Here is a 27,235-nt window from a genome sequence, read left to right on the forward strand (position 1 = left end):
ATAACCATCCTTTGGCCCGGTGTCTACTTCGGAGCTTGCTGCTTCGGAGCGATATTGTGTTGCCTTGGTTCGACGAAGCCATCGGCTAGAGTCTTGATTTTGGCTTGAGTGTCTTTGTGTGCACTTGCCTCGGTTGTTCGACCTGTACTTTGGTATCGACAACTGTTGTCCGTTCGAGTCCTTTATTTGTGTTGCTTGGCGTCGACATCGATGTTTTCGGCTCGACAGCCTTCAGCTTAATTGCGGACATGGGTGTATTGGCTCTGGCCTCGACAACCTTTACATGCGACCCCGACGGGTCGGCGACCTGTTTTTGTTTGGTCGTTTTCAATGGATCTGCCATTTTAGGTCCGAAGAATGGGATGTCGATCAGTTTTGGTTTCTGTTTAGGTTCCATCACTTTCGGTTTCGATTTTCCCAAAGTTTGGTAATTTTGCACCGATGGCTCTTGTATTATATTCTTAGCCGGGCTTAACTGCGGGGTTCTAGAATTGACATTTTGATCTTGACTAAGGCCTTCCGGCGATGCTTCGACCTGACCTCTGGATCTGAACCTGCAAATATATTGGGCTCCATACTCACGGTTGGCCCAGCGTCCTCGCCGGAGTCGTCCTCGACAGCTCCAATGCCTGGATCGTCGTCCCCTACCTGGACGATGTCTTCTTAGTCATCGACGCAGTAGTTGGAGTCATGTTCCGACTCTTGTTCCGACTGCTGATCCGAGTCTTCAGGCTCGACGACCTCTTGGTCGTCTTCAAAGATGTTCTCTGGCTCAGGGCTGACTTTTGCATTGTCTGCCTCGCTGCTCGTCGAACCCTAAGTGTCTTCTTCGACCTAAATTGAGCACAAGCTAAGCAGTCGGCTTCGTTGTGTTCTGGAGATAGACACTTGTTACAGACTGGGTGTTTATCAATGTGTGGGTATTTAGAGTTACAGTTGGGGCATCGCTTGAAAGGACTTAGTTCCATCAACGATTGGCCCTGGTGTCGAGAAGGCCACGTGGCCCGATTCGACATCCTGAGTAGAAAGAACAGGAAGTAGTTGGTACCGATCGAAGAACAATACCGACGCCCCGAAGGCCTTTTGACCTTTAGAAAGTTTTTAATCTATTTCCGAACTCCGAGTATCGAAAGTACATCCGAACCCAATGGCGGAAAAAAACAATCTGAGGATGGAGAGGATGCCCATGTGCACTGTAGTCCAGGGGAGGAGCCATCTATCTCGTGATACTTCGAAGACTCTTCCAGGACAACAATATGCAATCATCCGGACCCAACACTAGGTGGCGATCTATGCACAGATATGAATTCAGCAGCCCACATGCCTCGAACGGTGTGTTTTCGCTGCTTAAGGTTTTAGGTCTCCCTTGCCCATGACCTAGGAGTGGGGCTGGAGGAGAGGATGGGACAACGATCAAGCACCAATCATTCGGGACATCTGTGTCTACCCTAACAAGCAGTCAATTTGGTCGCAGCGGAAAATAATGGCCATCTAAAGCATCTCCAGCTGGCCCCAGATGTGATGATCAGCAAGGACCTCCAACGGGCGTAGTGCAAGGCATTCAGGTGGTAATGCTGTATAACGAATAGTTTCTTACCTGTCGGTGTAGTTTTGCAGCTTGAAGATCTTTCTGGATTTACTATGCTGTGCATATTCCGCAATTTGGTGGTTGGGTCCGGAATCTTAGTCTTTTTTGTCTTTTTGTTACTGTAGCCCAGGTGGGTGTCGACGCCCCACCATTTGGTGTACCTTCGGTGACGTCGGCATGCTTCCGGCGGAAGCTCCCACCCTTGGGCGCCATCTTCGGATTTTTTTTCTTTCTTTTGTGTCCTTGTAGTGAATCCATGGCTAGGTTTGTTAATCCTTTTTCCAACGTAATTCTTTTCACGTATCTTGTAAGCTTCAACTTGCTTTCTATTCCATGTGTTTCCACCTTCTTCTCCAGCCTCATCTTTCTGGCGGAGGCGGGTGGGTTCGCTAGTGAATCCAGAAAGATCTTCAAGCTGCAAAACTACACAAACAGGTACGAAACTATTCGTTTTGCAGCGTGAATCTTTCTGGATTCACTATGCTGTGCATAGATTTTGTAACGGTTTTGTTACTTATGTGGCAGCTGGGTGAAAGATGAGCGTTGGTTGTTGAATATATGTTGAAGCACTCTTTGTCCTACTTGTGCTTCATTGTTCATCTGTACATCCACGCAATAGTGCTTAGTGAACGTGTGCACTGAAGCCCATGTTGCCGCCAGGCATATGTCCTGAATTGTTGTGTTGGCCAGAAAGGCAATTGTTGCTCCTTTCGTCCTGGTCGAGTGGGCCTACGCCCCTCCTGTTAGCTCCTGCCCCGCTTGCTTGTGGCAGAATTGTATCATATGTGCGATCCATCGAGCTATGGTGTACTTAGTCACTGGTCTAAACAGGTAACTGTTTGCAAAGGACACAAAGAACTGTTTGTCTTCCTGTGTTCCTTCGTCCTTTCAATGTAGTGCATTACTGCCCTTCTTGCATCTAGAGTGTGGAGCGCCCTCTCAGCGCTTGTTGTGGGGTTCTGGAAGAAGCTCGGAATTTGAATACTCTGATTCATGTGGAACCTTGACACCACCTTTGAATGAAGTGCGGGTCTGTTCTCATCACGACCCTGTCACTGTGTATCTGGATTAGGGTTCTTGCAGTGTTAGTGCCTGTAGTTCGCTCACCCTGTGTAGAGAGGTGATCGCTACCAGAAAGGCCGCTTTCATTGTCAGCATTTGCAGTGATGCCTTGTGGATGGGTTCGAAAGGTGCTTTCATGAGCTCTGTCAGTACCACATTCAGGTTCCATGTCGGCGGCAGCATCCTTTTTGGTGGCGCTATTCTCTTTGCCCCTTCCAGGAATCTTTTTACTACCCTTGATGTGAAGAAGCTTCTCCCAGTCTCTTCCCTTGTGTATGCCACAATTGCTGCCAGGTGTACCCTTAGCGAGGATGAGCTTAGTTTGGCTTTCAGTAGGTGCATGAGGTATCTTAGCACCGTTGATTCCTTGGTCAGCTTCCTCTGCAGCTTTTTCTTGCTGCACCATTGAGTGAATCTTTTCCATTTTGCCCCATAGCATTTGCGTGTGCTGAGCCTCCTTGCCTCTCGCAACACCTGCAGGGTGCTCTGTGGGAGCTTTAGGTGTGCGAACTCTAAGTCCTCAGGAGCCAAGCCGCTAGGCTGAGGCCCTCTGGCTCTGGGTGTCGAATTTCTCCGTTCTGCATGGAGAGTAGGTCCTTTCTTTTTGAGAACTTGTGGGGTGGACCCTGCGTCATCTCCACAATCTGTGAATACCAGGTCTGCCTGGTCCATTGAGGTGTCACCATGATCATTGTCATGTTGCTTATCCTGCACTTGTTGAGCACCCTGGGGATCCATGGTATCGGGGGAAAAGCTGTGTCACATGCAGTACTAATAAAGACTCTCCACTCATTTGGCATCTGTGGCGCCGCCTTAAATTGGATTAAATCTCTACTTGAGAACAGAACGTTTCAAGTTTTTTCCCAATCTGCTTGCTCTGAAACCCTTACCTTCAAACACGGAGTTCCACAAGGCTCAATTTTAAGTCCATTACTTTTTAATTTGTATATGAGCCCGCTTGCAAAAATTAGTTGAGGAGACCGGCTTAATGATGTTTTCCTACGCTGATGATTCTCAGCTTCTCTTTTCCCTTCCATCATCAGGAAACAACAACCCCTCCACATTAAATTTAGGATTAGTGAAAATCGCAGGGTGGATGCAAAAAAACTTCCTGAAATTAAACGGTGAAAAAACCGAACTAATCATTTTGGGGAAAAATAAAGAACTCTGGGGACCTCAGCATTGGCCATCTGTAATGGTTTCTCCTCCAACTCAGACTACTCAGGCCCGTAATCTAGGCTTTATTGTCAATGACACACTGAGTATGCACCAGCAAGCTGTTAAAACATCGGCCACCTGCTTTGCCATCTTAAAATGGTTAAAGAAAATTAGTTGGATGCTACCAAATCATACAAAAAAAACGGTCATTAATGCCTTAATAACATCAAGGTTAGATTACGCTAATGCACTATATTTGGGGGCTAACAAAGCCACAGTCCGCAGACTGCAAACTGTGCAGAATGCAGCCGCGAGACTGCTAGGAAAAATTCCTATCCATTCATCCACCACCAAATTTATACGTGAGCTGCACTGGCTAAAAATAGAGAACAGAATTAAATTCAAGTCCTTATGCTTCATGCATAAGATCTCTACAAATAAAGCCCCTAAGTATCTACAAAATCTGGTACATCGCTACCATCCATCTAGGACTCTGAGATCTGCAACAGCCAATAAGTTTGTTGTTCCTAAAATAAAATTATCACGTATGGGCGGCAAATCTTTCGCCTACCTTGGACCCTCACTGTGGAACACTATGCCACAAGCGCTCAGAGGTGAACTACATCGAATTCAGAAAGGCCTTAAAAACCTGGCTATTCAACATCTAAGTCAGTCGTCCGATCAGCTACTACTGAATCACAGCGCCGGGAAACCCTTTGTTGGGTAGCTGTTTGCGCTATACAAAATAAATAAATAAAATAAATAAAGCGTAGGCAAATGTTTTTGACCAGCTTATCCATAGGGCATTCCCCTGGGATTGTTCCTCTGGTTGTCTGGATGTAAAGTACTGGCATTTTGCATTCTGGCGTGTTGCAAACAGGTCTACTGTTGGGGTACCCCATCTCCTGAATAGCCTCTCTGTTTCCTGATTGTTGAGTTCACACTCGTGGGATGCTGAAGTCTGCCTGCTGAGCCAATCCGCCTCCACATTGTCCTTCCCTGGTAGGTGTATGGCCAGCAGATCTATTTCGAGTGGTATGCACATCTCCATATTTCTTGCGCTAGGCTGGACAGAGGGAACGACTGAGTCCCACACTGCTTGTTGATGTAGAACATCGTTGTTGTGTTGTCCGTTTGTATCAACACCTTCCGTTTGTACAGCTGTTTCTGGAAGGGTTTCAGGGCGAGTATCACGGTCTTCAGTTCCAGGTAATTGATGTGTCTGACCGCATCCGCTGGTGCCCACAGACCCCTCACTCTGAGCCTGTTCATGTGTGCACCCCATCCCTTCTGGGATGCGTCTGTGGTGATGGTCACTGTTGGGTTTGGTGGAGTTAGAGGCTTCCCTACAGTAATGTTCTTCTTGGTCCACCACCTCATCTCTTCCTGCACTTTGTGCGTTACAACCACTAGATCCTCCCAACTTCCTGTAGCTTGTGACCATTGTTGTTGCAGCCATTCTTGGAGTGGCCTCATGTGTAGGCGTACATTGGGGACCAGGTGTATGCATGACGCCATCATCCCCATGATCTTGCTCGCTGTCCTCACGGTCAGAGCTTGCCCCTTCTGGTAGTGGCGAATCTCCTTTAGTAGGCTGAGTGTCCTCCTTTCGCTGGGTAACACCCTGCATTGGATTGTGTTGATCTGAGCCCCCAGGAAGATCTTCACCTGCTCCGGCTCCAATAAGGATTTCCCCAGTGTATGGAGAATCCCAGGTCCATCAGCGTGTTTGTGACTCGCTGTGCATGTTCCTCGCATGTTTTGCAAGAGTTCGCCTTTATCAGCCAATCGTCGAGGTAGGGGTACACGTGGATCCCCTCTCTTTGCATATGTGCGGCCACTGCTGCGAGGCATTTTGTGAACACCCTTGGAGCGGACTGTAGACCGAAAGCCAGGGTTGTGAATTGGTAGTGATCCTGGTTTACTGTGAATCTTAGCATGTGCTTGTGCTGCCTGTTCACTGGTATATGCAGGTATGCATCTTTGAGGTCCACGGTGGACATGAAATCCCTGTCTCTTATTTGTGGGATGACCTCCTGTAGGGACGTCATCTTGAATTTTTTAGTCTTTATAGGTTTGTTTAGGAAGCGTAGGTCCAGGATGGGTCTTAGGCTTTCGTCCTCTTTTGGTACCAGGAAGTAGTTTGAGTACACTCCCCTGTTCCTTTCTCTAAATGGGACCGGTTCGATCGCTTCCTTCCGGAGGAGTTCCTGAGCTTCTTCTCGGAGCAGCGTTAGCTCCCTTCCCGAGTGCCTTTTCTTTGGTTTTCTGCTTGGCGGCCTCTTTTTCAACTCTATGCAGTATCCTAACTGTATGATGTGGAGTATCCACTTGTCTGTGGTTATTTTTCTCCATTCCTGGAGGAAAAATCTTAGTCTGCCGCCCACTTGTGTTACATGTTCCTTTGAGTCTTGTCTGGGTAACCCTCTCCCCTTTGCTTTTCTGTGCTTTTCCCTCGGAGGGCTTGAGTGGGGGAGCGCATCCTTCCGTGCGAAGTCACTTAGAGGGGGGTTGCTCACCGCCTCTCCTTCTCTGGCCTCGGCCGTTTCCCCTCCCGCGAAAGGACTGGCCCCTGTTCTGGTAGTGCCAGGTCTGCTTCTGCTGGCCCTGATTGTCACCCTGGTGGAACGCCTGGTGCGATGTTCCTGGCAGGTTACCACCTCTTCCGTTTGGCCTCCTTGCCGGAGTGCCTCTTCTCATCCCTCTGAATTGCAGGGCCCCCATGGACCTTGCTGTTTCGTTACCCTTCTTCAGTTGGGTGAGCTTCTCATCAACCGGGGCGCCGAACAGCGATTCTCCGTTGAATGGAGTGTTTAGGATGTTATTCTGAACCTCTGTCTTGAAGCCTGAGATCTTGAGCCAGGCTTGCCTTCTCTCTGTGATTCCAATAGCCATCAGTCTGCTGGAGGTTTCTGCTCTGTCCAAGGCTGTCTTCAGGCACGAGTTTGCAATGTTTTTTTCCCTCTTCGACGAGGTGTGTGGCTCTCTGCTGGAATTGCTCTGGGAGGTGTTTGAGCAATTGCCCCACCTCGTCCCAATGTTGATATTGGTGCCTGTTCAGGAGGGCGTTGGAGTTTGCCACCCACCAGTGAATTGCCTGTCAGGTCCATCTCCTGCTCTCCTTGTCAGGTGGTGGCCCAGATGTTGTCGGGACGTTGGCCCTTCTCCTTGCCGTTGCAGCGATAATGGAGTCTGCTGTGATGGACCCTTTGATGTAGGGAGGTTCCTGGGAGAACTTGTACTTCTTCTCCGTCCTTGGCGTGACGGATCTGCAAGTCGCTGGTTCCTTGAACGCTTCCTTCCCTTGGTCCATGCCACTCTTCAGCATGGGCAGTGACTGGCTCCTTGTCTGCGTGGGGAGCAAGGTTTCCAGCAAGAAATCTGCTTTAGTCTTCTCTTCCTCCAATTTAACCCCATAAGCTGCTGCCGCCTTCTTGATGACCTCATTGTAAGCCCCAATGTCATCTAGCGGCGAAGGCCTCGAGGGGTATGTATCCACAGCCTCCTTCGGGTTTTTGGCATCGATGTCCTGCCAGTCCAAGTCTTGAGTTCGAACGCTGATCCCCATATTCCCCCTCTGTGTAATAGAGGTCTTCCTCTTCTCCCTGATCCGAGGGCTCCGGAGTTTTCGGCGGCTCTACGGCGTCGAACTCCTCGTGATCTCCTACCTCGGAGACTGCCGTAGCGGGCTTCGAGGGGATCCTGTAGCTTCTCATCTTTTCTTCGAAGTCTTTCTTCCTCTGAAGGATGTTCTCCATCTCTGCCTTGAGCATTCTTTTCTTTCTCTCCATCTGCGCGGCATGCTCAGCGTCGAGCGTTCCGGCCGCCCTCTTCGACGGCGTCGTCTACGTCGAAGTGGTTTTCGACTCCTTCTCCCTCGAAGTCGAGGTTCCTTTTTCGGGGACCTGCTTCGATGACCTTGGCTTTTCGCCGGTCTTCGCCTTCTGGGAGTCCTTTTCGGAGGATGCAGCTTCGGTTGTCTAGGTTTTCGGTGCCGGTGCTCCCTTCGAGGCTCTAGACTGATTTTCGAGAGTCTGCCTCAGGCCTTAAAGGCCCTGTCGAGGGTTTCGGGGTGGTAGACTCTCCTATCTTGTATGATGTTTTATCGGTCTCTGCGACCGTGGAGACATCTGGTCCTTCGCCGATGTTGTCCTCGTCGTCGGTGGAGAGGCCCAGTTCGTACAGCGACGGTGCCTGGCCCTTGCCCTGCATCGTGTGGTGAGCTTATCCTCTGCTTCTCTCGAATTCGGAGTGTCTTCGGTGTGACGACGGAGCAGGCGTTGCAGTCCTTGCTCCCGTGGTCGACCGGCAGACAGAGGTTCCAGACCAGGTGCTGGTCCTTCTGCGCGCACTTGTGATGGCAGTTACAGCAGAATTTAAAGGGTGTATTGTCCATTACTGCGCTCAGGGGGCCCCCTGTGCGCGCATTCCCTGTTGGACGTCGAAGATCTCGAGTTACTTCTCCTCCTTCGTCGTCCCGGCTTTGATGGTCTTCTCCTAGTCTTTTCAAGTCCTTTTCTGTAGAAGTTTGGCGTTATCTTCTTTTCTCCTTCAAAATTTCGGGAGCTTCACGCAACGATCCGGACCCAACGGCGGAAAAAAGAATCTGAAGATGGAAGCATGCCAACGTCACCGAAGGTACACCAAATGGTGGGACGTCGACGCCCACCTGGGCTATGGAAATATTTTTTTAAAAAAGACTACGATTCCGGACCCAACCACCAAATTGCGGAATATGCACAGCATAGTGAATCCAGAAAGATTCACGCTGCAAAATCCCAAGCCACCGCTGCTCAGACCTTATGGGAGGAGGGGAGCCGATGTGTGATCCTGCTGCCCCACTAACGTTAACTGACCCACCATTGCTGCAGGGCCATCCAGTGCATCCAGATTGCTGAGGGCTTCAGCGCACCAACAAGGGCGGGTGATTGAGGCACCCATTTGCAAAGAGAGGGCCCAAAAATACGCTGGCCGGAGCTCACACACTGTAGAGGGGGCCACAGGACTTCCGTGCAGTGCCAGCACGGGGCCAGAGCGCCTCAGAGTAGAAGTATGCGCGCAGGCTTACCCTCTGTCATCCGGAGAGCCCATGCTGCTCACACGCCCCAGGAGGGTCCAGAGCAGCAAAGGAGGTATCGCGGGCCCAGCGGGGGCCCCGCAGTCCTATGAATTGGGTAGGTGAGGCGCACACCTATGTATTGTGAAGAGGCAGCCTCTGTCCCTCACGGCACGCCGGCCGCAATCTAGGCTGGGGCTCGCCAACAAGACACGTCCGGGCACGCACTACGTGGGCGGTGCGGCCCCGGGTCACCAGGCGGCAAAAAGCTTGCACCTCTGCATTCAAGTTGATGTATAGGGCGCTCTGCCGCAGGATTGCATGCAGGCTCCGGGATGGTCAGTGTCTGCGGAGAGTGTGGCGGAGCAATCTTGGTCCGCAGTCTGGCCATGCCCCGGCAGTAGATTGACTGACAGAAATGCCTTTCTAAAAAGCAAGCAAGTAGCAGATGTCAAGTCCAAATGCAGTGATGGAAATTACAGTGGAGAGGTCATTTTCCCTACTTTTTGAGGTCCCCTTTTTAGATTCTCCAACGTACAGGTTCTGAGGGAAGGCACAGATTATTTACTGGTGTCCTTGTCACTCCTCTTCTTGACCCTTGCCCTTATGAGGTATTTTAGCTTCTTTCTAACCCGATGCCTTGTCTGCCCTTTAATGGGGTTTTTTTAGACTTTTTTTTACAGGATTCACCCTGACAGATGGGGATGAGGGGGAAAGCAGACCAACTATTAGATGAGGAACTGTAGCAGCCATTTTGTCCTGCAGAAACTTCAGGGAAACTTCACAAATCGTTAATGCATGAAGATGGGTAAAAAAACATCTTCAAGGGCTTCTTAGGGCCAATATATGTCAAGTGAAAACAAAAACTTAATTTTGAGACAAAATCCTCAGAAGCATAGGTGAAAAACATCCAATGTATTCAAGGACACCACACACAAACATATCAGAAAAAGAAACAGACTGAGACAACTGCCTTTTGTATATGAAAGCCTTTAGACTATTGACAGGATGCTTTTCTTTCCTCGTGTAAAGCATATCTAGCTGAATTTTCCCTCATTCTTTAGATGTTAGGCAGCAGTCTTCATTAAGGGTACTGCTATATAGTAATCTCAACAAAACAGTCTAAAATTAAGGGAAGAAAAAAATCAGCCTTAGATAGGCTATGAAGAGTGCTTTTTCAGCCTCTGCTTGGATGTAAAACACTTCGGTCCCTTACATAGCAAGGAAAAGTATTCTAATGTTCACAGCTATGACTAAGAATCCAGTAATGCAGCCAGATTATCCTGCCCCCCAGAATCCGTTGCAGAAAAATTAAACAAACCTGAAAAGCTGCCTTCATGGCTGATAGACGGTCTCCCATTGCTCCTGTTGAAGGCTTGTATGCCTCGTAGTTACTCATTACTGAGTTGCTAATACCTCGTTCCTGGAGGGGGAATAAAGATGTGTGACACATGAAATCATAAAAAAAATGGTAAACATTTAAAAATGGTCCAAATCTACTCTGTTCGCAATTGATAAACTGAATACTGAAAATAAATGCCAAAGGCTTACAAAGACATCTGAAGAAAATAAAAATCAAAGACATCAGTAATACCCCCAACACTACTATGTAGGAAAGTGGACTTTTTTACATGGTCACCCCCACTTTATGCCTGGTATCTGATGCAATTTTTTGTCAAAGGTATGTTTATTGATATTTTAAACACGAGATAAAACTGCGACAATCCCGCACATCATCCCACACAGGGGGTAGCAGTGCAATCAGACCACACGCAGCACATGAACTCGGACAGGGCTCCCTTCAAACAGGCCCTTAACATACAGAGTAGCGCTCCAATAGGTGCAGTTCCTGATGTAGGCAAGGTGCATCAAACGGCCTGTGAGGTGATCGGGGGATCAATGAAAGTCAGGCTGATGCCCCCATAACAATTTGCTGAAACCCACATGCCTCAGACCAAAGCTAACAGCCACCAGTGTATGCCAAGTCAAACGGCGAGCTTCCACGTACACGTGGGTGTTGTCTTAAAGAAGCGATTTGAGGGATTCATATTAACAACAACAAAATACAAAAAGCCCCCCCTACCCTCACCAGCCCTCCCCCCTCCCCAGTGGTGGTAGCGACTCTCAGAGGACAAAAAGGCAAGACACGCAAGGTTGGGAGTTTACAGTTGAAATAAGTGAAGGGGTCTAACGCTAGCATCTGACCATTTTGACAGATGTGCACAGGGGTTCCTGCTATCCAGGTCCCCAGTACCAGATCTTTCCCTAAAACTGTCCGATTGTTCCCCCAATTGGCAATACCTTAAGCACCCCCTGTAAGCCCCTAGTAATTGGAACCCTGGTACCTAGGGCAAGGATGCTAAAGTTGGTCCAAATGGTTTGCAGCGTGTATTGTGCTACCCTAAGGGACCTTTCAGCACCAACATGCGAACTGCAATTGCAGGCTGCGTGGCATGGGGCAGAGAAAAGTGATGACACGACATGGCACGCCTCCTGTGCGCTATGCCTGCATAAACTGCATGCAGTCTAGGTAAGTCACCCCTACAGGAGGCCTGGCAGCCCTAAAGCAGGGTGCACTATACTACACATGTGCACCGTGATATCGAAGTCAATTCTTAGCTATTAAAGTGAACAGGGAAGGCATTTTTAGAACATGTGCTAAACGAACAAGTTACTTACCTTTGGTAACGATATATCTGTAAGAAGAATAGGTTATAGATTCCTTACCTTAGAATTACCCCCAGGCGTCAGACTGGAGCAGCACATTTTTTCATCAGCAGAACCTCTGCGCGTCAAGAGGTGGCGTCGGTCGGCTCTGCGCCCGTTGTTTGCGTCGTGGTGGCCGGGATGATGTCGCAGTAGCTACTACGGCGCAGCCCTTGCGCGCTGATGTCAGTTCTGATTACGACTTTCCACGCCAAAAATGCAGAGCCATGCAAGACGTTGACCACTGGTGCACAAAACTAGGGCCCTGAAAGGATATCCTTAACCCTAGAAATCAGATCGCAAAACGGGGAGGATGGGTGGGGCAGTAAGGAATCTATAACTAACCTATGTTTCTTACAGATATATCGTTACCGAATGTAAGTTACTTGTTTATCTGAAAGAAACATGTTAGTTATTGATTCCTAACCTTAGAATTGATGCCCCAGCAATACCATCCCCGTAGGGGGGTCTGCGAACCAAGCTCACACCAGAAGGTCCTGGAGAACTGAAGGCCAAAGAAGCCATCTCTCCGGACTGGACTGTCTAGGCATTAGTGTTTTGTAAATGTGTGCAACGAAGCCAACGTAGCTGCCTGACAGATGTCATTCAGAGGAACGCCTTGTCCCAAAGCAGTTGTTGCAGCCGATCTGTGCTCCTAGGAAGATTTTTACTTGCTCTGGCTCCACTGAGGATTTCACCCAGTGAAAGGAGAATCCCAGGCCCACCAGTGTACTTGTCACATGCTGTGCATGTTCTTTGCATGTCCTCTGTGAACTTGCCTTTATTAGCCAGTCGCCCAGGTTAAGGGTATACATGGATCCCCTCCCTCCTTAGGTGCGTTGCCACTGCTTCGAGGCACTTGGTGAAGACCCTTGGAGCAGATTTTAGTCCGAATGCTAGGGTTGTGAACTGGTAGTGACCTTTTTTTATGGTAAATCTCAGTAGATGTTTGTTATGCCTGTTCATTGGGATGTGTAGGTAGGCATCTTTGAGGTCTATGGTGGCCATTAAGTCTCCGACCCTTATCTGAAGAATGACCTCTTGTAGGGACGTCATCTTGAACTTTTGTTTTTTTATGTAATTGATTAGGAATCTTAGGTCCAGGATGGGTCTCAGTGTTTCGTCCACCTTTGGTATCAGGAAGTAGGTTGAGTACACTCCCTTGTTCCTTTCTCCGTATGGTACTGGTTCGATGGCCTCCTTTTGGAGGAGTTCCTTCGCTTCCTTTTGAAGTAGCTCTAGCTCCTTCCCTGACTGCGCCCTCTTTTTGGGTTTCCTGTTTGGCGGTGTCTTTTTCAGTTCTATGCAGTATCCGTACTGTATGATGTTGAGTATCCATTTGTCTGTGGTTATCTTCTTCCACTCCCGGAAGAAATTACTTGGCCTGCCTCCTACTGGTGTTACATGTTCGTTGATGCTTGGTAGGTGTAACCCTCTGCTGGTCTTGATGTGCTTCACCCAGGGAAGAGTTGCGTGGGTGGGCAAATATTGCGTGACGGAGTCATTTTGAGGTGGGTTGTTGGCCCCCTCCTATTTTGTCCACGTTCGTTCGCCCTCCCGCGAAAGGACTGGCCACCTTTGGTGGTAGTGCCAGGTTTGTTTTTGATGCCCCTGTTGTGTTTGGCTGTCGCCCTAGTGGGACTGTTGGAATGTCTGGTGTTAAGTTCCAGGCTGGTTTCCCCCTCTTACTTTCGGTCTCCATGACGGGGTACCCCTTTTCATCCCCCTGAATTGTAAGGCCCCCATGGACCTTGCAGTTTCGTTTTCTTTTTTGAGCTGGGTGAGCTTTTCATCCACCGGCGCCCCAAACAGTTTCTCACCATTGAACGGAGTGCTTAGAATGTTGTGCTGTACCTCTGGTTTGAAGCCTGAGATCCTAAGCAAGCCCCGCCTTCTCTCCATAATTCCCAACATCATCAGTCTGCTGGACGAGTCCACTCCATCCAAGGCTGTTTTGAGACAAGAATTTGCCACATTTTTCCCCTCCTCCACAAGGTGTGAAGCTCTATGTTGGTACTCGTCTGGGAGGTGCTTGATCAATTGTCCAATCTCGTCCAGAATTTGGTACGGGTGCCTGTTCAACAGGGCGTTTGAGTTTGCCATGCGCCAGTGCATTGCAGCATTTCTTTCTATCTTTCTCCCAGTTAGGTCCATCCACCTGCTCTCCTTGTCTGGTGGTGGTCCTGATGTTGGCACATTTGCCCTTTTCCTGGTGGTCGCCGCAATAATGGAGTCTGCTGTAACTGACCCTCGGATGTAGGGAGGATCCTTAGAGGAGTGTTTATATTTCTTCTCCGTCCTAGGCGTGACGGACTTGAATGTTGCCGGTTCCTTGAACGCCTCTTTTCCCTGGGCCATGACACTCAAGCATGGGGAGGCACTGGCTCCCAGTTTGTGTGGGGAGCAGGGTCTCCAAGAGGAAATTTGCCTTAGGTTTTTCCTCATCTAGCTTGACTCCAAAGGTCGTTGCCGCATTCTTGATGACCATATTGTAGACCCCCAATGTCATCTGGCGGCGAAGGCCTCGAAGGGTACGTGTCCACGGCCTCTTCTGGGCTTTCGGTGTGGAGGTCCTGCCACTCCAGGTCCTGTGTCCCCGAGGATGCCGAGCAGAGGTTCGTCAGCTGATCGTTGTCGCCCTCCTCCTCATAGTAGAAGGCTTCCTCCTCTGGATGGTCCTGGGTCTCTGGACTTTTCGGCGGCCCTTTGGGATTGAAGTCCTCCTTTTCTTCTATTTCAACAATCACAGTCTTTGGCTTCAAAGGAATCGCGAATCTCCTCAACTTTTCGTCGATCTCCTTCTTTCTTTGCAGGATGTTATCCATTTCGGCCTGGAGCCGTCTTTTCTTTCTCTCCAGTTTGGAGGCCTGTTTGGCGTCGGACGGATTAGCTGATCTCTTCGACATGGCCTTCGGGTCCTTTGTGACGCCGAAGCGACCTTCGGGTCCTTCTCTTTCGAAGTCGATCGATCCCTTTTGGGGATGTGCTTTGACAACCTTGGCTTTTCGCCGGTCTCCGCCGCCAGGGAGTCCTTTTTGAAAGATCCGCTGGGCTGTTTGTCCTTGGATGCAACTGCAGCCGTCGAGACGTTTGGCGCCAGTGCTCCCTTCGAGGACTTAGACTCTGTTTTTCAAGAGTCTGACTCAGACTTTCGAGGGTCTGTCGGGGCTTTTGGGGTCGTCGACCCGCCTACCTCTTTAGAAGTCTTCTTATCTGTCTCTACGACCGTGTAGTTGTCGTCTTCTCCGGCGACGTTGTCCTCCTCGCCGTTCGAGAGCCCCAGGTCCCGATGGGACGGCGGTTGACCCTTGCCTTGCAGGTTATAGTTGGCTCTTCTCCGTCACTCCCTAACCCGGAGAGTCTTCGGTGTGAAGGCGGAGCAGGCATTGCAGTCCTTGCTCTCGTGGTCGACCGGTAGGCAGAGGTTACAAACCGGGTGCTGGTCCTTCTGCGCGTATTTGTTGTGGCAGTTACAGCAGAATTTAAAAGGTGTCTTGGCCATTTCTTGCGCTCAGGGGGCCCCCTGTGTGCGCATTCTCCGTTGGACGTCGAAGTTATCGAAGTCCTCCTTCTTCGCTGTCCCGGCTCGATGGTGTTGTTCCTCGTCGTCATCTCAATCTTTTCCGTGCAAAATTAGTCTTTTCTGCGTCTTCTTTCCTCCAAAACGCTGGAGCCCCTCGCGGAACGATCCAGACCCAACGGCTGAAAAAAGAATCTGAAGATGGCGCCCAAAGGTGGGAGTTTCCGCAGGAAGCGTGCCGACGTCACAGGAAGTACACCAAAAGGTGGGACGGCGACGCCCTCCTGGGCTAAAAAAAAAAAAAAAAGACCGCTTCCGGACCTAACCACTAGACCGTGGAATAATGCACAGCATAGTAAGTCCAGAAAGATTCACGCTGCAAAACGAATAGTTTACCTGTTGGTGTAGTTTTGCAGCTTGAAGTGCTTTCTGGATTCACTATGCTGTGCATTATTCCGTGGTCTTGTGGTTGGGTTCGGAATCTTAGGCTTTTCTTTTTTGTAGCTCAGGTGGGCGTCGTCCCACCTTTTGGTGTATTTCCGGTGACGTCGGCACGCTTCCTGCTGAAGCACCCACTCTTGGACGCCATCTTCGGATTCTTTTTTTCTCGTGTTTGTTCTATTACCGAAGTAATGGCAATGTTCTAGTAAGTCATTCACCGCTTTAACCTTCAAGGTTTGTTTGTTCAAGTAGTTGTCCATGTTTTCAACCCCCTTCCTCTCCAGCCTCATCTTTCTGGCGGAGGTGGGTGGGTTCGCTAGTGAATCCCGAAAGATCTTCAAGCTGCAAAACTACACCGACAGGTAAGAAACTATTCGTTTTGCAGCGTGAATCTTTCTGGATTCACTATGCTGTGCATAGACTTTGCAGTGGTTTCTAATTTTTGTGGTGGAAGATGAGCGTTGGTTATTGAATATGTGTTGAAGCACCTTTTGTCAGACTTGTGCTTCCTTGTTCATCGTCTGTGCGATCCATCTCGCAATTGTTCCTTTAGTTACTGGTTTTCCCATGAAGCTCTTTGCGTAGAAAACAAAGAATTGCTTTGTTTTCCTGTGATCCTTTGTCCTTTCAATGTAGTGCATGACAGCCCTTCTGACGTCTAGGGTGTGAAGAGCTCGTTCAGCGCTTGTTGTCGGTTTCTGGAAGAAACTTGGCATTTGTATAGTTTGATTCATGTGGAACCCTGACGCCACCTTTGGCATGAAGTGTGGGTCTGTTCTCATTACCACCCTATCACCCTATTGCAATTTGGATGTAGAGTTCCTGTAACGTTAATGCCTGCAGTTCGCTCAACCTGCGCAGTGAGGTGATTGCTACCAGGAAAGCTGTTTTCATAGTTAGCCTCTCTAGGGATGCTTTGTGAATTGGTTCGAAAGGATGTTTCATCAGTTCTGTTAGTACCAGGTTAAGGTTCCATGCAGGTGGTGGCACCCTCTTTGGAGGCGCAATCCTCTTTGCTCCTTCTAGGAATCTTTTAACCACTTGTGAGGTGAAGAAACTCTTACACGTTTCCCCTCTTGTGTAAGCGACTATTGCTGCTAAGTGAACTCTCAAGGAGGATGAGCTTAGTTTCTTGTCTAGTAGGTGCGTGAGGTATCTAAGCACCGTTGAATCTCTTTGCATCTTATTGTGCAGCTTCTCTCTCCTGCACCATAGAGTGAATCTCTTCCATTTTCGCATGCTGGGCCTCTGTGTCTCCCGAAGTACTCTCAGGGTGCTCTCTGGTAGTTTCAGATGCGCAAATTCTATGTCCTCAGGAGCCACGCTACCAGGCTCTCTGGCTCTGGGTGTAGCACCTGCCCGTTTTGCATGGTGAGCAGGTCCTTTCTCCTTCCGAATCTGTGGGGTGCGCTCTGTGCCATCTCCATGATCTGCGACTACCATGTCTGCCTGGCCCACTGCGGTGCGACCAGTATCAGTGTCATGTTGCTCGCTCTGCACTTGCTGAGGACCTTGTGAATCAGTGGTATCGGGGGAAAAGCGTAAGCAAATGTCCTCGACCAGTCTATCCATAGGGAATTCCTCAGGGACCCCTCCCCGGGCCGCCTGGATGCGAAGCTTCGGCATTTTGGCGTATTGCAAATAGGTCCACCGAAGGTGTCCCCCACCTGTCGAACAGCCTTCTTGTCTCCTGTGCATTGAGCTCCCATTCGTGGGTTGCCGATGTCGGTATTCTGAGCCAATCTGCTTCTACGTTGTCCTTTCCTGGCAGATGAATGGCTAGCAGGTCTATGTTGAGAGGGATGGCCCAAGTCCATATCTCCTGCGCCAGCTTCGAGAGCGTGGCCGATTGTGTTCCACCCTGCTTGTTGATGTAGAACATCGCTGTAGTGTTGTCCGTCTGGATCAACACCCTCTGGTTGTACAGTTTTGTCTGAAAGGCTTTTATAGCAAGGAAAACGGTCTTCAACTCCAGGAAATTGATGTGCTTTATCGCATCTGCTGGTGTCCACAGACCCCGCACTTTGAGTTTCTTCATATGAGCTCCCCATCCCTTCTGGGATGCATCTGTGGTGATGGTCACCGTTGGCGGCGTTAGAGGTTTTCCCCTTGTCAGGTTCTCCATGTTCCACCATGCCATTTCTTTCTGCACTGTGTGCGTTACAACCACTAGATCCTCCCAACGCCCTGTTGCTTGTGACCATTGCCCTTGTAACCACTCCTGCAAGGGTCTCATGTGCAGCCGCACATTTGGAACTAGGTGGATGCATGATGCCATCATGCCCATGATCTTGCTCACTGTTCTCACTGTCCGAGCTTGCCCCCTCTGGTAGAGTTTCGTCTCCTTCACCAGTGCAACTGACCTCTTCTCGCTTGGGAACACCCTGGTCTGTACAGTGTCGATCTGAGCTCCCAGGAAGATTTTTATTTGTTCTGGTTCCATTGAGGATTTTCCCCTGCGTAGAATCCCAGGTCCATCAGTGTTCTTGTCACTCTCTGTGCATGCTCCTTGCATATGTGGTATGACCTTGCTTTTATTAGCCAGTCGTCCAGGTAAGGGTATACGTGTATTCCCTCCCTTCTTAGGTGTGCTGCGACTGTTGCTAGGCACTTTGTGAAGACCCTTGGGGCCTACTTTAGACCGAACGCTAGGGTTGTGAACTGATAGTGGTGTTCCCCTATGGCGAATCTGAGCAGATGTTTGTGACTTCTGTTCATTGGTATGTGCAGGTAGGCATCCTTTAGGTCTATGGTGACCATGAAGTCTCCTTTTTGCAATTGAGGGAGCACCTCTTGCAGGGATGTCATTTTGAACTTTTGCGTTCTTATGAATTTGTTTAAGAACCTTAGGTCCAGGATGGGTCTCATTGTTTTGTCTACCTTTGGCACCAGGAAGTACATAGAATACACCCCTCTGTTCCTTTCTCTGTAAGGTACTGGTTCTATGGCTTGTTTTTGCAGGAGCTCTCCCACTTCCTTTTGGAGTAGCTGCAGCTCTTTCTTTGCTAGTTGCCTTCTCTTTGGCTTTCTGCTTGTTGGTGTCTTTTCCAGTTCTATGCAGTATCCGAACTGCATGATGTTTAGAACCCATTTGTCTGAAGTTATTGCCTTCCACTCCTGGAAGTAATGTTTTAGTGTAGAGATAAAGAAGTCCAGTAGACAGTTCTTGTACTTGTAGTTTATGCCTTAAGTTACAGCTTAGTAAGTTCCAATGTAGTCTTAATGTAAGTTCCTAATATATGCCCCACCAGGAGCGGCCTCCTGGCTGCTCAGCCCATCTTCTCTAACTGCTCTCACTTCAAGCACAAACCTCCTCAACATTCTAAATGACATCACATAGCAAGAGCATCAAAGCCAGGGACATTCATTACATAAGAAGGAGATTACTACATATCTTCCCCTTTATAATATCTAACAAAACGAAATAGTATAACATAGGAAGAGAAGATAAACATTCCAGAAGTACATATAAAAGAACACCATAATATAACCAAATCTACTTATGTAGTAATACTAATAATGTAAAAGTAAAGCAATAATGAGAAATGTAAGTAATAAAAATTATCCTTGCTTATGTACTAATAATAAATACAATGCAATAGTAATAATAATGTAATAATAAACAGTAAAACATCTTTCTCCATGTAATAATGATGACAATAATGGCATAGTAAATATAATAATAGTACTGTAAGTAATAAAATAGCCTTCCCTATGTAATAACAATAATAATAAATAAATGGTAAATAGTAAATGTAGTAATAGCAATGTAAATAACAAAATATTAATATAGAAGTCGTAAACTTAAACAAATAGTAGGACCAGGGAATACCATATGTCCTCTACTGCACACATTGTAATAAATCGCAGGACCAGAGAATATCACATCCTCTCTACTGCCTATACTGTAACATTCCGTTCACCTACCAGGGACAAGGAATGCCCTCTCTTGCACACATTTGCAGGAAAAAATAAATCGCAGGACCAGAGAATGTCACATCCTCTCTACTGCCTACACTGTAGCATTCCGTTCATCTACCAGGGACAAGGAATGCCCTCTTTTGCACACATTTGCAGGAAAATAAATCGCAGGACCAGAGAATATCACATCCTCTCTACTGCCTACACTGTAACATTCCGTTCACCTACCAGGGACAAGGAATGCCCACTCTTGCACAAATTTGCAGGAAAATAAATCGCAGGACCAGAGAATATCACCAGAGAATATCACATTTGCAGGAAAATAAATCGCAGGACCAGAGAATATCACATCCCCTCTACTGCCTATACTGTAACATTCCGTTCACCAACCAGGGACAAGGAATGCCGACTCTTGCACACATTTGCAGGGGAAAATAAATTCCAGGAAATATCACATTCCCTCAACTACACACACTATGAAAATAAATTCCAGGAAATATCACATTCCCTCAACTACACACACTATAATAATCCATCCTCTCCCTGTAAATTACTATAAACGTGAATCTACCTCCCTATGTAAGGAAACAACTACGTAAAATTAGAAACACTTACCCAGCATAAGGCCCACCCTCATGCAAGGTAAAACTGTACTTGTAATAATAATAAAGCTGAAAACTGTACACTGACAAACTCAAAAAAAAAACTTTCTTGAATAATAAAAATAAATCCTTCAACTGAAACACTGGAAAGTGAAAAGTGAAATGTGAAAAAGACCACTAGATGGCAGTCTTGCACAGCATAGTAATATTTCATAACGCAGGATAAACCAAATCTGAACTCGTTGAAATTGCTCCGTAAACGTTCCTAAAATGCTTTACAAGGAACCAGAAAGAAATGTAATAGAAGTGTTCCGTGAATGTTCCAAAAAGGGTGAAATGTCTTGATGAGTCCGATTTATTAAAAGCTTTGTGTGAAGTGACGCCTCGAGAAGAAGTCTCATCGACAGAAACCTGGCTTAAAACTGTGTTAGACGTGAAAACACTCACTTCACCCGAAACTGCGTAGATTCCCAGTCAGCTCCAGACAGGTAGTGCTCACGAGAGACAAACAGAGGACCCTTGACCTCTGAACTTTACGTATCCCATCCTCGTCGCCAATGTAGAGATAAAGAAGTCCAGTAGACAGTTCTTGTACTTGTAGTTTATTCCTTAAGTTACAGCTTAGTAAGTTCCAATGTAGTCTTAATGTAAGTTCCTAATATATGCCCCACCAGGAGCGGCCTCCTGGTTGCTCAGCCCATCTTCTCTAACTGCTCTCACTTCAAGCACAAACCTCCTCAACATTCTAAATGACATCACATAGCAAGAGCATCAAAGCCAGGGACATTCATTACATAAGAAGGAGATTACTACATTTAGTCTTCCTCCCACTGGTCTCAAATGCCCGCAGGTACTTAGTGCGCCTGAAATCTCCGTGCTGTTCTCGTGCCTCACCCTGGGAGTTCTTATTTGGGTGGACACATGTTGTCTGACCAAGTCACTTGGTGGGGGGTTGCTGACCTCCCCTCCTATTCTGGCCCCGTCCATTGCCTCTGCCGCGAAAGGGCTGGCCCCTCTGCTGGTATTGCCAGGACTGCTTTTGCTGGCCTTGCTGTGTTTGGTTTTCCGTCTGGTGGGATTGTTGGAACGCCTGGTGCGATGTTCCTGGCTGGACCCCACCCCTGCCGTTGGGCCTTCGTGATGGGGTGCCCCTTTTGGACCCTCTGAACTGCAATGCCCCCATGGACCTTGCTGTTTCATTGTCCTTCTTTAGTTGGCTGAGCTTTTCGTCTACTGGGGACACGAACAAGGTCTGTCCGTTGAACGGGGGTGTTCAGGATGCTGTGTTGTACTTCTGGCTTGAAACCTGACACCCTGAGCCAGGCTTGTCTTCTTTCAGTGCTGCCCATCATCATGAGCCTACTGGAGGTGTCCGCTCCGTCCAGAGCTGTCTTGATGCAAGATTTTGACACATTCTTCGACTAGGTTTTCAGCTCTCTCTCTGAATTCCTGAGGCATGTTTTTCATCAACTTGCTCAGTTCCTCCATGATTTGGTACTGATGTGTGTTTAGTAGTGCGCTGGAATTGGCAATTCTCCAGTGCATCGCTGCATTCCTTTCAATTCTTCTCCCTACCAAGTCCATCCTCTTGCTCTCCTTGTCTGGAGGTGGTCCTGAGGTAGACACATTAGCCCTCTTCCTTGCTGTAACAGCAATGATTGAGTCTGCTGAGACCGTGCCCTGGATATAGGCTGGGTCCTTGGATGAATGTTTGTACTTCTTTTCAGTCCTTGGGGTGACTGCCTTGCAAGTAGCTGGCTCCCTGAAGGCTTCTTTCCCTTGTGCCATGACACTTTCTAGCATTGGCAGGTACTGGCTCTTGGTCTGTACAGGGAGCAATGTCTCGAGGAGAAAATCAGCCTTCTGCTGCTCTTCGTCGAGTTTCACCTTGAAGACAGCCGCTGCATTCCTGAAGACCGTGTTGTACACGCTAATATCATCTGGCGGCGAAGGCCTCGAAGGATGCGTGTCGACGCTTTCTTCGGGACTCTCTGCGTCGACATCCTGCCAGTCGATCTCCTGGCTTTTCGAGGTCGCCGAACCCAGGAGCGTCCTGGGGTCGTCCTCCTCCTCATAGTAGTCGAAGGCCTCGTCTTCATCCGGTTCATCAAATGTTTCGACATTCCCCGACTGTTCTAAGACTTCATCCTCTTCCTCCTCGACCACCTCATGCACCTGTGGCTTGAGCGGGATTATGTAGTCTTTCATCCTGGCATCAAAATCCTTTTTTCGTTGCAGATGTTTTCCATTTCTGCTTTGAGACGCCACTTCTTCTTCTCCATTTCGGCAGCCAGATCTGCGTCTAATGGGTCGGCCGATCTCTTCGGCGCAGAACAAATCTTCGGCGTCGAAGGTTTCGGCGCCGAGCTTATCTTCGGCGCTGGGGCCTTTTTCGGGTCCTTCTCCCTAAGCGTCGGACGTTCCTTTTCGGAGATGTTTTTCGACAGCTTTAGCTGTTCTTGAGCTCTTTGCGCCGGGGACTCCTTCTCAGTGGATCTGATGGGCCTGGGTTTAGGTGAGGGCGCCGAAGCTTTCGAGTATTTTCCCTCGATCTTTCGAGGCTCTTGGTCTCTCAAGGCTTTAGGGGCCATAGAGTCTCCTACCTTCTTTGGAGTCTTCGTAATATCGGTCTCTACGACCGTGTAGCCGTCGTCTTCGTCGGCGGCGTTGTTGTCTTCTTCGTCGGAAGATAGACCCAGGTCTCGAAGGGACGGAGGATGGCCCTTGCCCTGCATGGTGGCGTTGGCTACTCTCTGTCTCGCTCGAACTCAAAGAGTTTTCGGCGTAAAGGCGGAGCAGGCGTAGCAGTCGCTTGCTCTCGTGGTCTACAGGTAGGCAGAGGTTGCAAACCGGGTGCTGGTCCTTCTGTGCGTACTTGTGGTGGCAATTCGCGCAGAACTTGAAAGGAGTCTTGTACATCTCATGCGATCAGGGGGCCCCCTGCGCTCGCATTCCTCGATGGAAAATCGAAGTTCTGGAACTCTCTTCCCTCTCTCGTCGATCTTCTCGATGATGTAGTCTCCTGAAGTCTTCTCCAATGTTTTTCGTCCAAAAACTGCGTTTTTTTCTGCTTTTTCTCCAAAAATATCTGGAGCCCTCTCGGGAACGATCCAGACCCAACCGTGGAAAAAAGAATCTGAAGATGGCGCCCAAGAGTGGGTGCTTCCGCAGGAAGCGTGCAGACGTCACCGGAAATACACCAAAAGGTGGGACGTCGACGTCAATCTGGGCTACCAAAAAAAAAAAAAAAAAGAAAAGACTACGATTCCGGACCCAAACCCAAGACCGCGGAATAATGCACAGCATAGTGAATCCAGAAAGATTCACGCTGCAAAACAACCCATTCGGAGATAGTCCTCTCGTGTACGGCCCAACCTTTCTTGGCGTCCACGTACCAAAGAAAGAGCTGGTCATCCACCCGGAACGGTTTGGTGCGATCCAGATAAAAGGAAAGCGCACATTTTGAGCCTCTCTTCCTCTTTTGAAGGATGCGGCGGCAGAAAGAAGGTGGGCTAAGTGATGGTCTGCCTGATGTCAAAGGCAGGGACAAGCTAGGGCAGGAAGGATGGACGAGTCCTGAGAACTACCTTGTCCGGATGGACAGACAGGAAAGGAGGCTTGGATGAAAGAGCCTGGAGCTCACTCACTCTTCTGGCAGATGTGAAGGCAACCAGTAATGCACTTTTAAGCATCAGAAGTCTCAAAGGACAGTTGTGAAGCAGCTCAAAGGGAGCGCACAATAAATAAGACAAGACTAGATTCAAGTCCCTCTGAGGCATAACGAAGGAAATAGGAGGAAAGAGATGAGTTATGCCTATCAAGAAACGATTTACATCTGGGGACATGAAAAGAGAAGGCTGATCTGGAAGCCGAAGAAAGGCAGAAATGGCCGAAAGACAGCCCTTGATAGTGCCCTCAGCAGAGCCCAGCTGGGCCAAAGAAAGGAGGAACAAGAGCACCTCAGAAAGAGGGGCAGAGAGGGAATCCACAGCCTTTGCTGTGCACCAAGCCACAAATTTGTTCCAGCAGCAGACGTATATCGTCTAGGTGGAGGGACGCCTGGCTGCCAAAATTACATCACAAACTTCGGGAGGCAGGCCAAAAGAATGCCGCCGCTAAATCTCCACACAAGGAGGTGGAGGACCGTCCTCTGTTGCCGCAACAGAAGATCCTCCCTAAGAGGCAGACGGGTCGGAGGATCGATGGCCATGTTGAACAGCTCAGGATACCACACTCTTTGTGCCCAATCCGGAGTCACAAGGATGACTTGGGCCTGGTCGCGCCTGATCTTCAGCACTCTGGGCAGAAGAGGTATAGGTGGAAAGGCGTAAAACAGACGGCGACTAAAAGCGTTGCCTAGCAAGCGCCGCCTTGGAAATTCCAACGTGCAGAATTGCTGACATTTCACGTTCTCTTCGGTGGTGAATAGATCAAACCAAGGCTCTCCCCAGACCTTACACCACATCTGAGTGAAGCAGCCATTCGTGATCCATCACGCACCTGCGGCTGAGTTCGTCCGCCCTGGTGTTCAGTGAGCCTGCCGGGTTTTGAACCACCAGGTATATTCCCTGATGTTTGAGCAATGTCCAGAGGCGGAGGCCATCCACCCCACCTTGTTTGTTGCAGTACCACATGGCAGTGGTGTTGTCCGAGGACACCTGCACTACTCCTCTCCGGACAGAGGAAAGGAATGCCTTGCGTGCAAGACTGAGCGCTTGGAGCTCCAGAAGGTTGATATGGAGCCCAGACTCTGCTGGAGACCACAGACCTCTGATCTCTGCCTCTTCCACGTGGCCGCCCCATCCCAGAAGGGATGAGTCGGTCACTACAGTGTGTTCTAGTTGAGGGAGGGAGAGGGATCTGCCGTTGACCCAATCCTGGTTCGTGAGCCACCACTGTAATTGCTGTGCAGTGCCCTTCAAGGTCTAGACGCAATCTGACAGATTCCCCTGATTCTGCGCCCACTGGAACTTCAGGTCCCACTAGAGCCTGCACATGCCACCTGGCATGATAAACCAGCAGTATGCAGGAGGCCATGAGGCCCAGTAGCCTCAGGGTCAACCTGACCGAAACCCGAGATAGAGGGTGAAAGATCGGAATCATAGCAATATTATCCCAGACTCGCTTTTCGGAGGATAGACGTGAAACAACGCAGTGTCCAGAACCGCTCCGATGAAGAGGAGCTTCGGAGAGGGAATCAGGTGCGACTTCGGCACATTGATGGAGATACCCAGCAAATGCAGGAGGTTGGACGTAGTCTAGAGGTGGGAGACGACTGCCTTGGGCGAGCCCGCTTTAAACAGCCAGTCGTCAAGATAGGGGAAGACTGAAACCCCAAACTGCACAGATAAGCTGCGCCCCCCACCATCACTTTTGTAAACACCCGAGGGGGCAGTGGTAAGGGCAAAGGGGAGCACGGTGAACTGAAAGAGCTCATGGCATACAGAGGAACCGCAGGTAACGCCGGTGGGCCAGCAGGACGGGGATGTGAAAATAAGCGTCCTGCAAGTCCAAAGCTACCATCCAGTCTTCCAGGTCGAGGGCAGACCAGACCTGAGCGAGCGTCAGCATCTTGAACTTCCCCTTCCGGAGGAAGCGGTTGAAATCAGGATAGAGGTACTTGTCCTTCTTGGGAACCAGAAAGTTCTGGGACAGGCACGCGCTTGATTGCTCCCTTGGCCAGGAGAGCCTAACTTCCTGCTGGAGAAGGCCCAGGTGATCCTCCAACATGTGGTGGTATTGCGGTGGCAAGTCTGGAGGGGTAGCCTCGAAGGGGAGGGAGTAGCCCCTTCGGACTATTAGCGAAACCCACCTGTCAGACGTGATGGTGCACCAGTGAAGGAGGTGATGGCGGATCCTGCTGCCCAATGGCGTTTAATGGGTCTGAAAAGTCGGACTAGGAAGGTTTGGCCCCCTGAACCACGACGGTGGCCGGCTTGAGAGACCCAAGGACTTGGCTGTAGCCCGTGAGTCCTTGAAACATGAGTGTTGTCCGCTTTGTCGCCAAACAGGCGACGCCCATCAAAAGGGATGTCCATGAGGGTATTCTGGACATCCCCCAAAAAGCCAGTCGATCTCATCCAGAAGTAGTGACGAAGGGCTACTGACGTGGAAATCGTCCTGCCCAGAGAGTCCGAGGTATCCAACCCACAACAGATGGTAAACTTTGCTGCATCCCTCCCGGCGGCAACAGCCCGGGGCAGCACTATCAGGGCCTCCTCTTCACACTGAGCAGCATCTGTGCCACCATATCCCACACAGAGTGGGAATAATGGCCCAATGGACATGCAGTGTTTACCGACCGCAGTCCCAAGCTGGCGGAAGAGAAAATCTTCCCAAGATGATCCACCTTCTTGGATTACCTATCCGGTGGAGCAGTAGGGAAGGCGCTCTTGGAAGTAGTGGCTTGGACCACCAAGCTCTCTGGGGTGGGGTGTTGGGAGAGGAAAGTGGGGTCACCCGTAACCAGGCAGTGGCATCGGGCAATCATCCTATCCGGCCTGGACCAGGTGCCCAAAAGAACATTGGTAAGGGCCTTCTTAAACGGCAGCAGGGGTTTCGAAGAGCTCTTAGCCCGCTGAAGCACCTCTGTCAGGCGGTTAGTCCTGGACGCCACCGTAGGTAGCTCGAGAGCCTCGGCCGCCCTACGCAACACCACTGCGTATGACGCTTCCTCCTTCGTAGCAACGGTAGGAGGTGACAACATGCCAAATTCAGAGGAGGTGTCTAGACCACTGGCATCCTCCAGTTCCTCTCTCCAGTCCTGCTCAGATTCTAGCTTATCAGTTAGATGGTCACCTGACCCCTCCCAGTCCTCCGCATCCTCTGGGGGCCAATCTGGCCAAAAAGGGATCCCAGGAGTGAATAGGGGCACAATAATTCCGCTCGTTGCAGGGTCTGGTGATGCCAGTCCGAGTCCACATCAGGATGGAGGCGAGGGGTCGACCAGCGTTGAATGCGGTACCGGAGGAGGTGTAATAAGGTCAAATGGCGCCAATCAGGATCCAGGCCTGGATCCAAGGGGGCCTGCGGGGCTGGGGCCGTCGGCGGAGAAGGCCTAGGTCCCCCTACCAAGTCCACGGGGCCCGTTGGCGCGCCGTCTGGTTCAGGCTGCCCAAAGATGACGTGCATCGCCTTGTAAAATTTACGAAGCTGGGCAGGAGTCGCCCAAGGTCCCAGGA

The 27,235-nt window shown here is 49.5% G+C and overlaps 1 protein-coding gene across 1 annotated transcript in view; it reads right to left on the minus strand.

Annotated features, from left to right (window-relative positions):
• DDX42 (DEAD-box helicase 42) overlaps positions 1-27,235 on the minus strand; it is a 401,460-nt gene that overhangs the window by 34,859 nt on the left and 339,366 nt on the right. Inside the window, exon 17 of the mRNA XM_086923805.1 lies at positions 10,186-10,287. Within this exon, the coding sequence (XP_086779931.1) occupies positions 10,186-10,287 (102 nt within the window). The remainder of the gene's footprint in view (positions 1-10,185; positions 10,288-27,235) is intronic.

The sequence above is a fragment of the Lissotriton vulgaris genome, chromosome 5, assembly GCF_964263255.1.
Source record: "Lissotriton vulgaris chromosome 5, aLisVul1.2, whole genome shotgun sequence".
NCBI lineage: Eukaryota > Metazoa > Chordata > Amphibia > Caudata > Salamandridae > Lissotriton > Lissotriton vulgaris.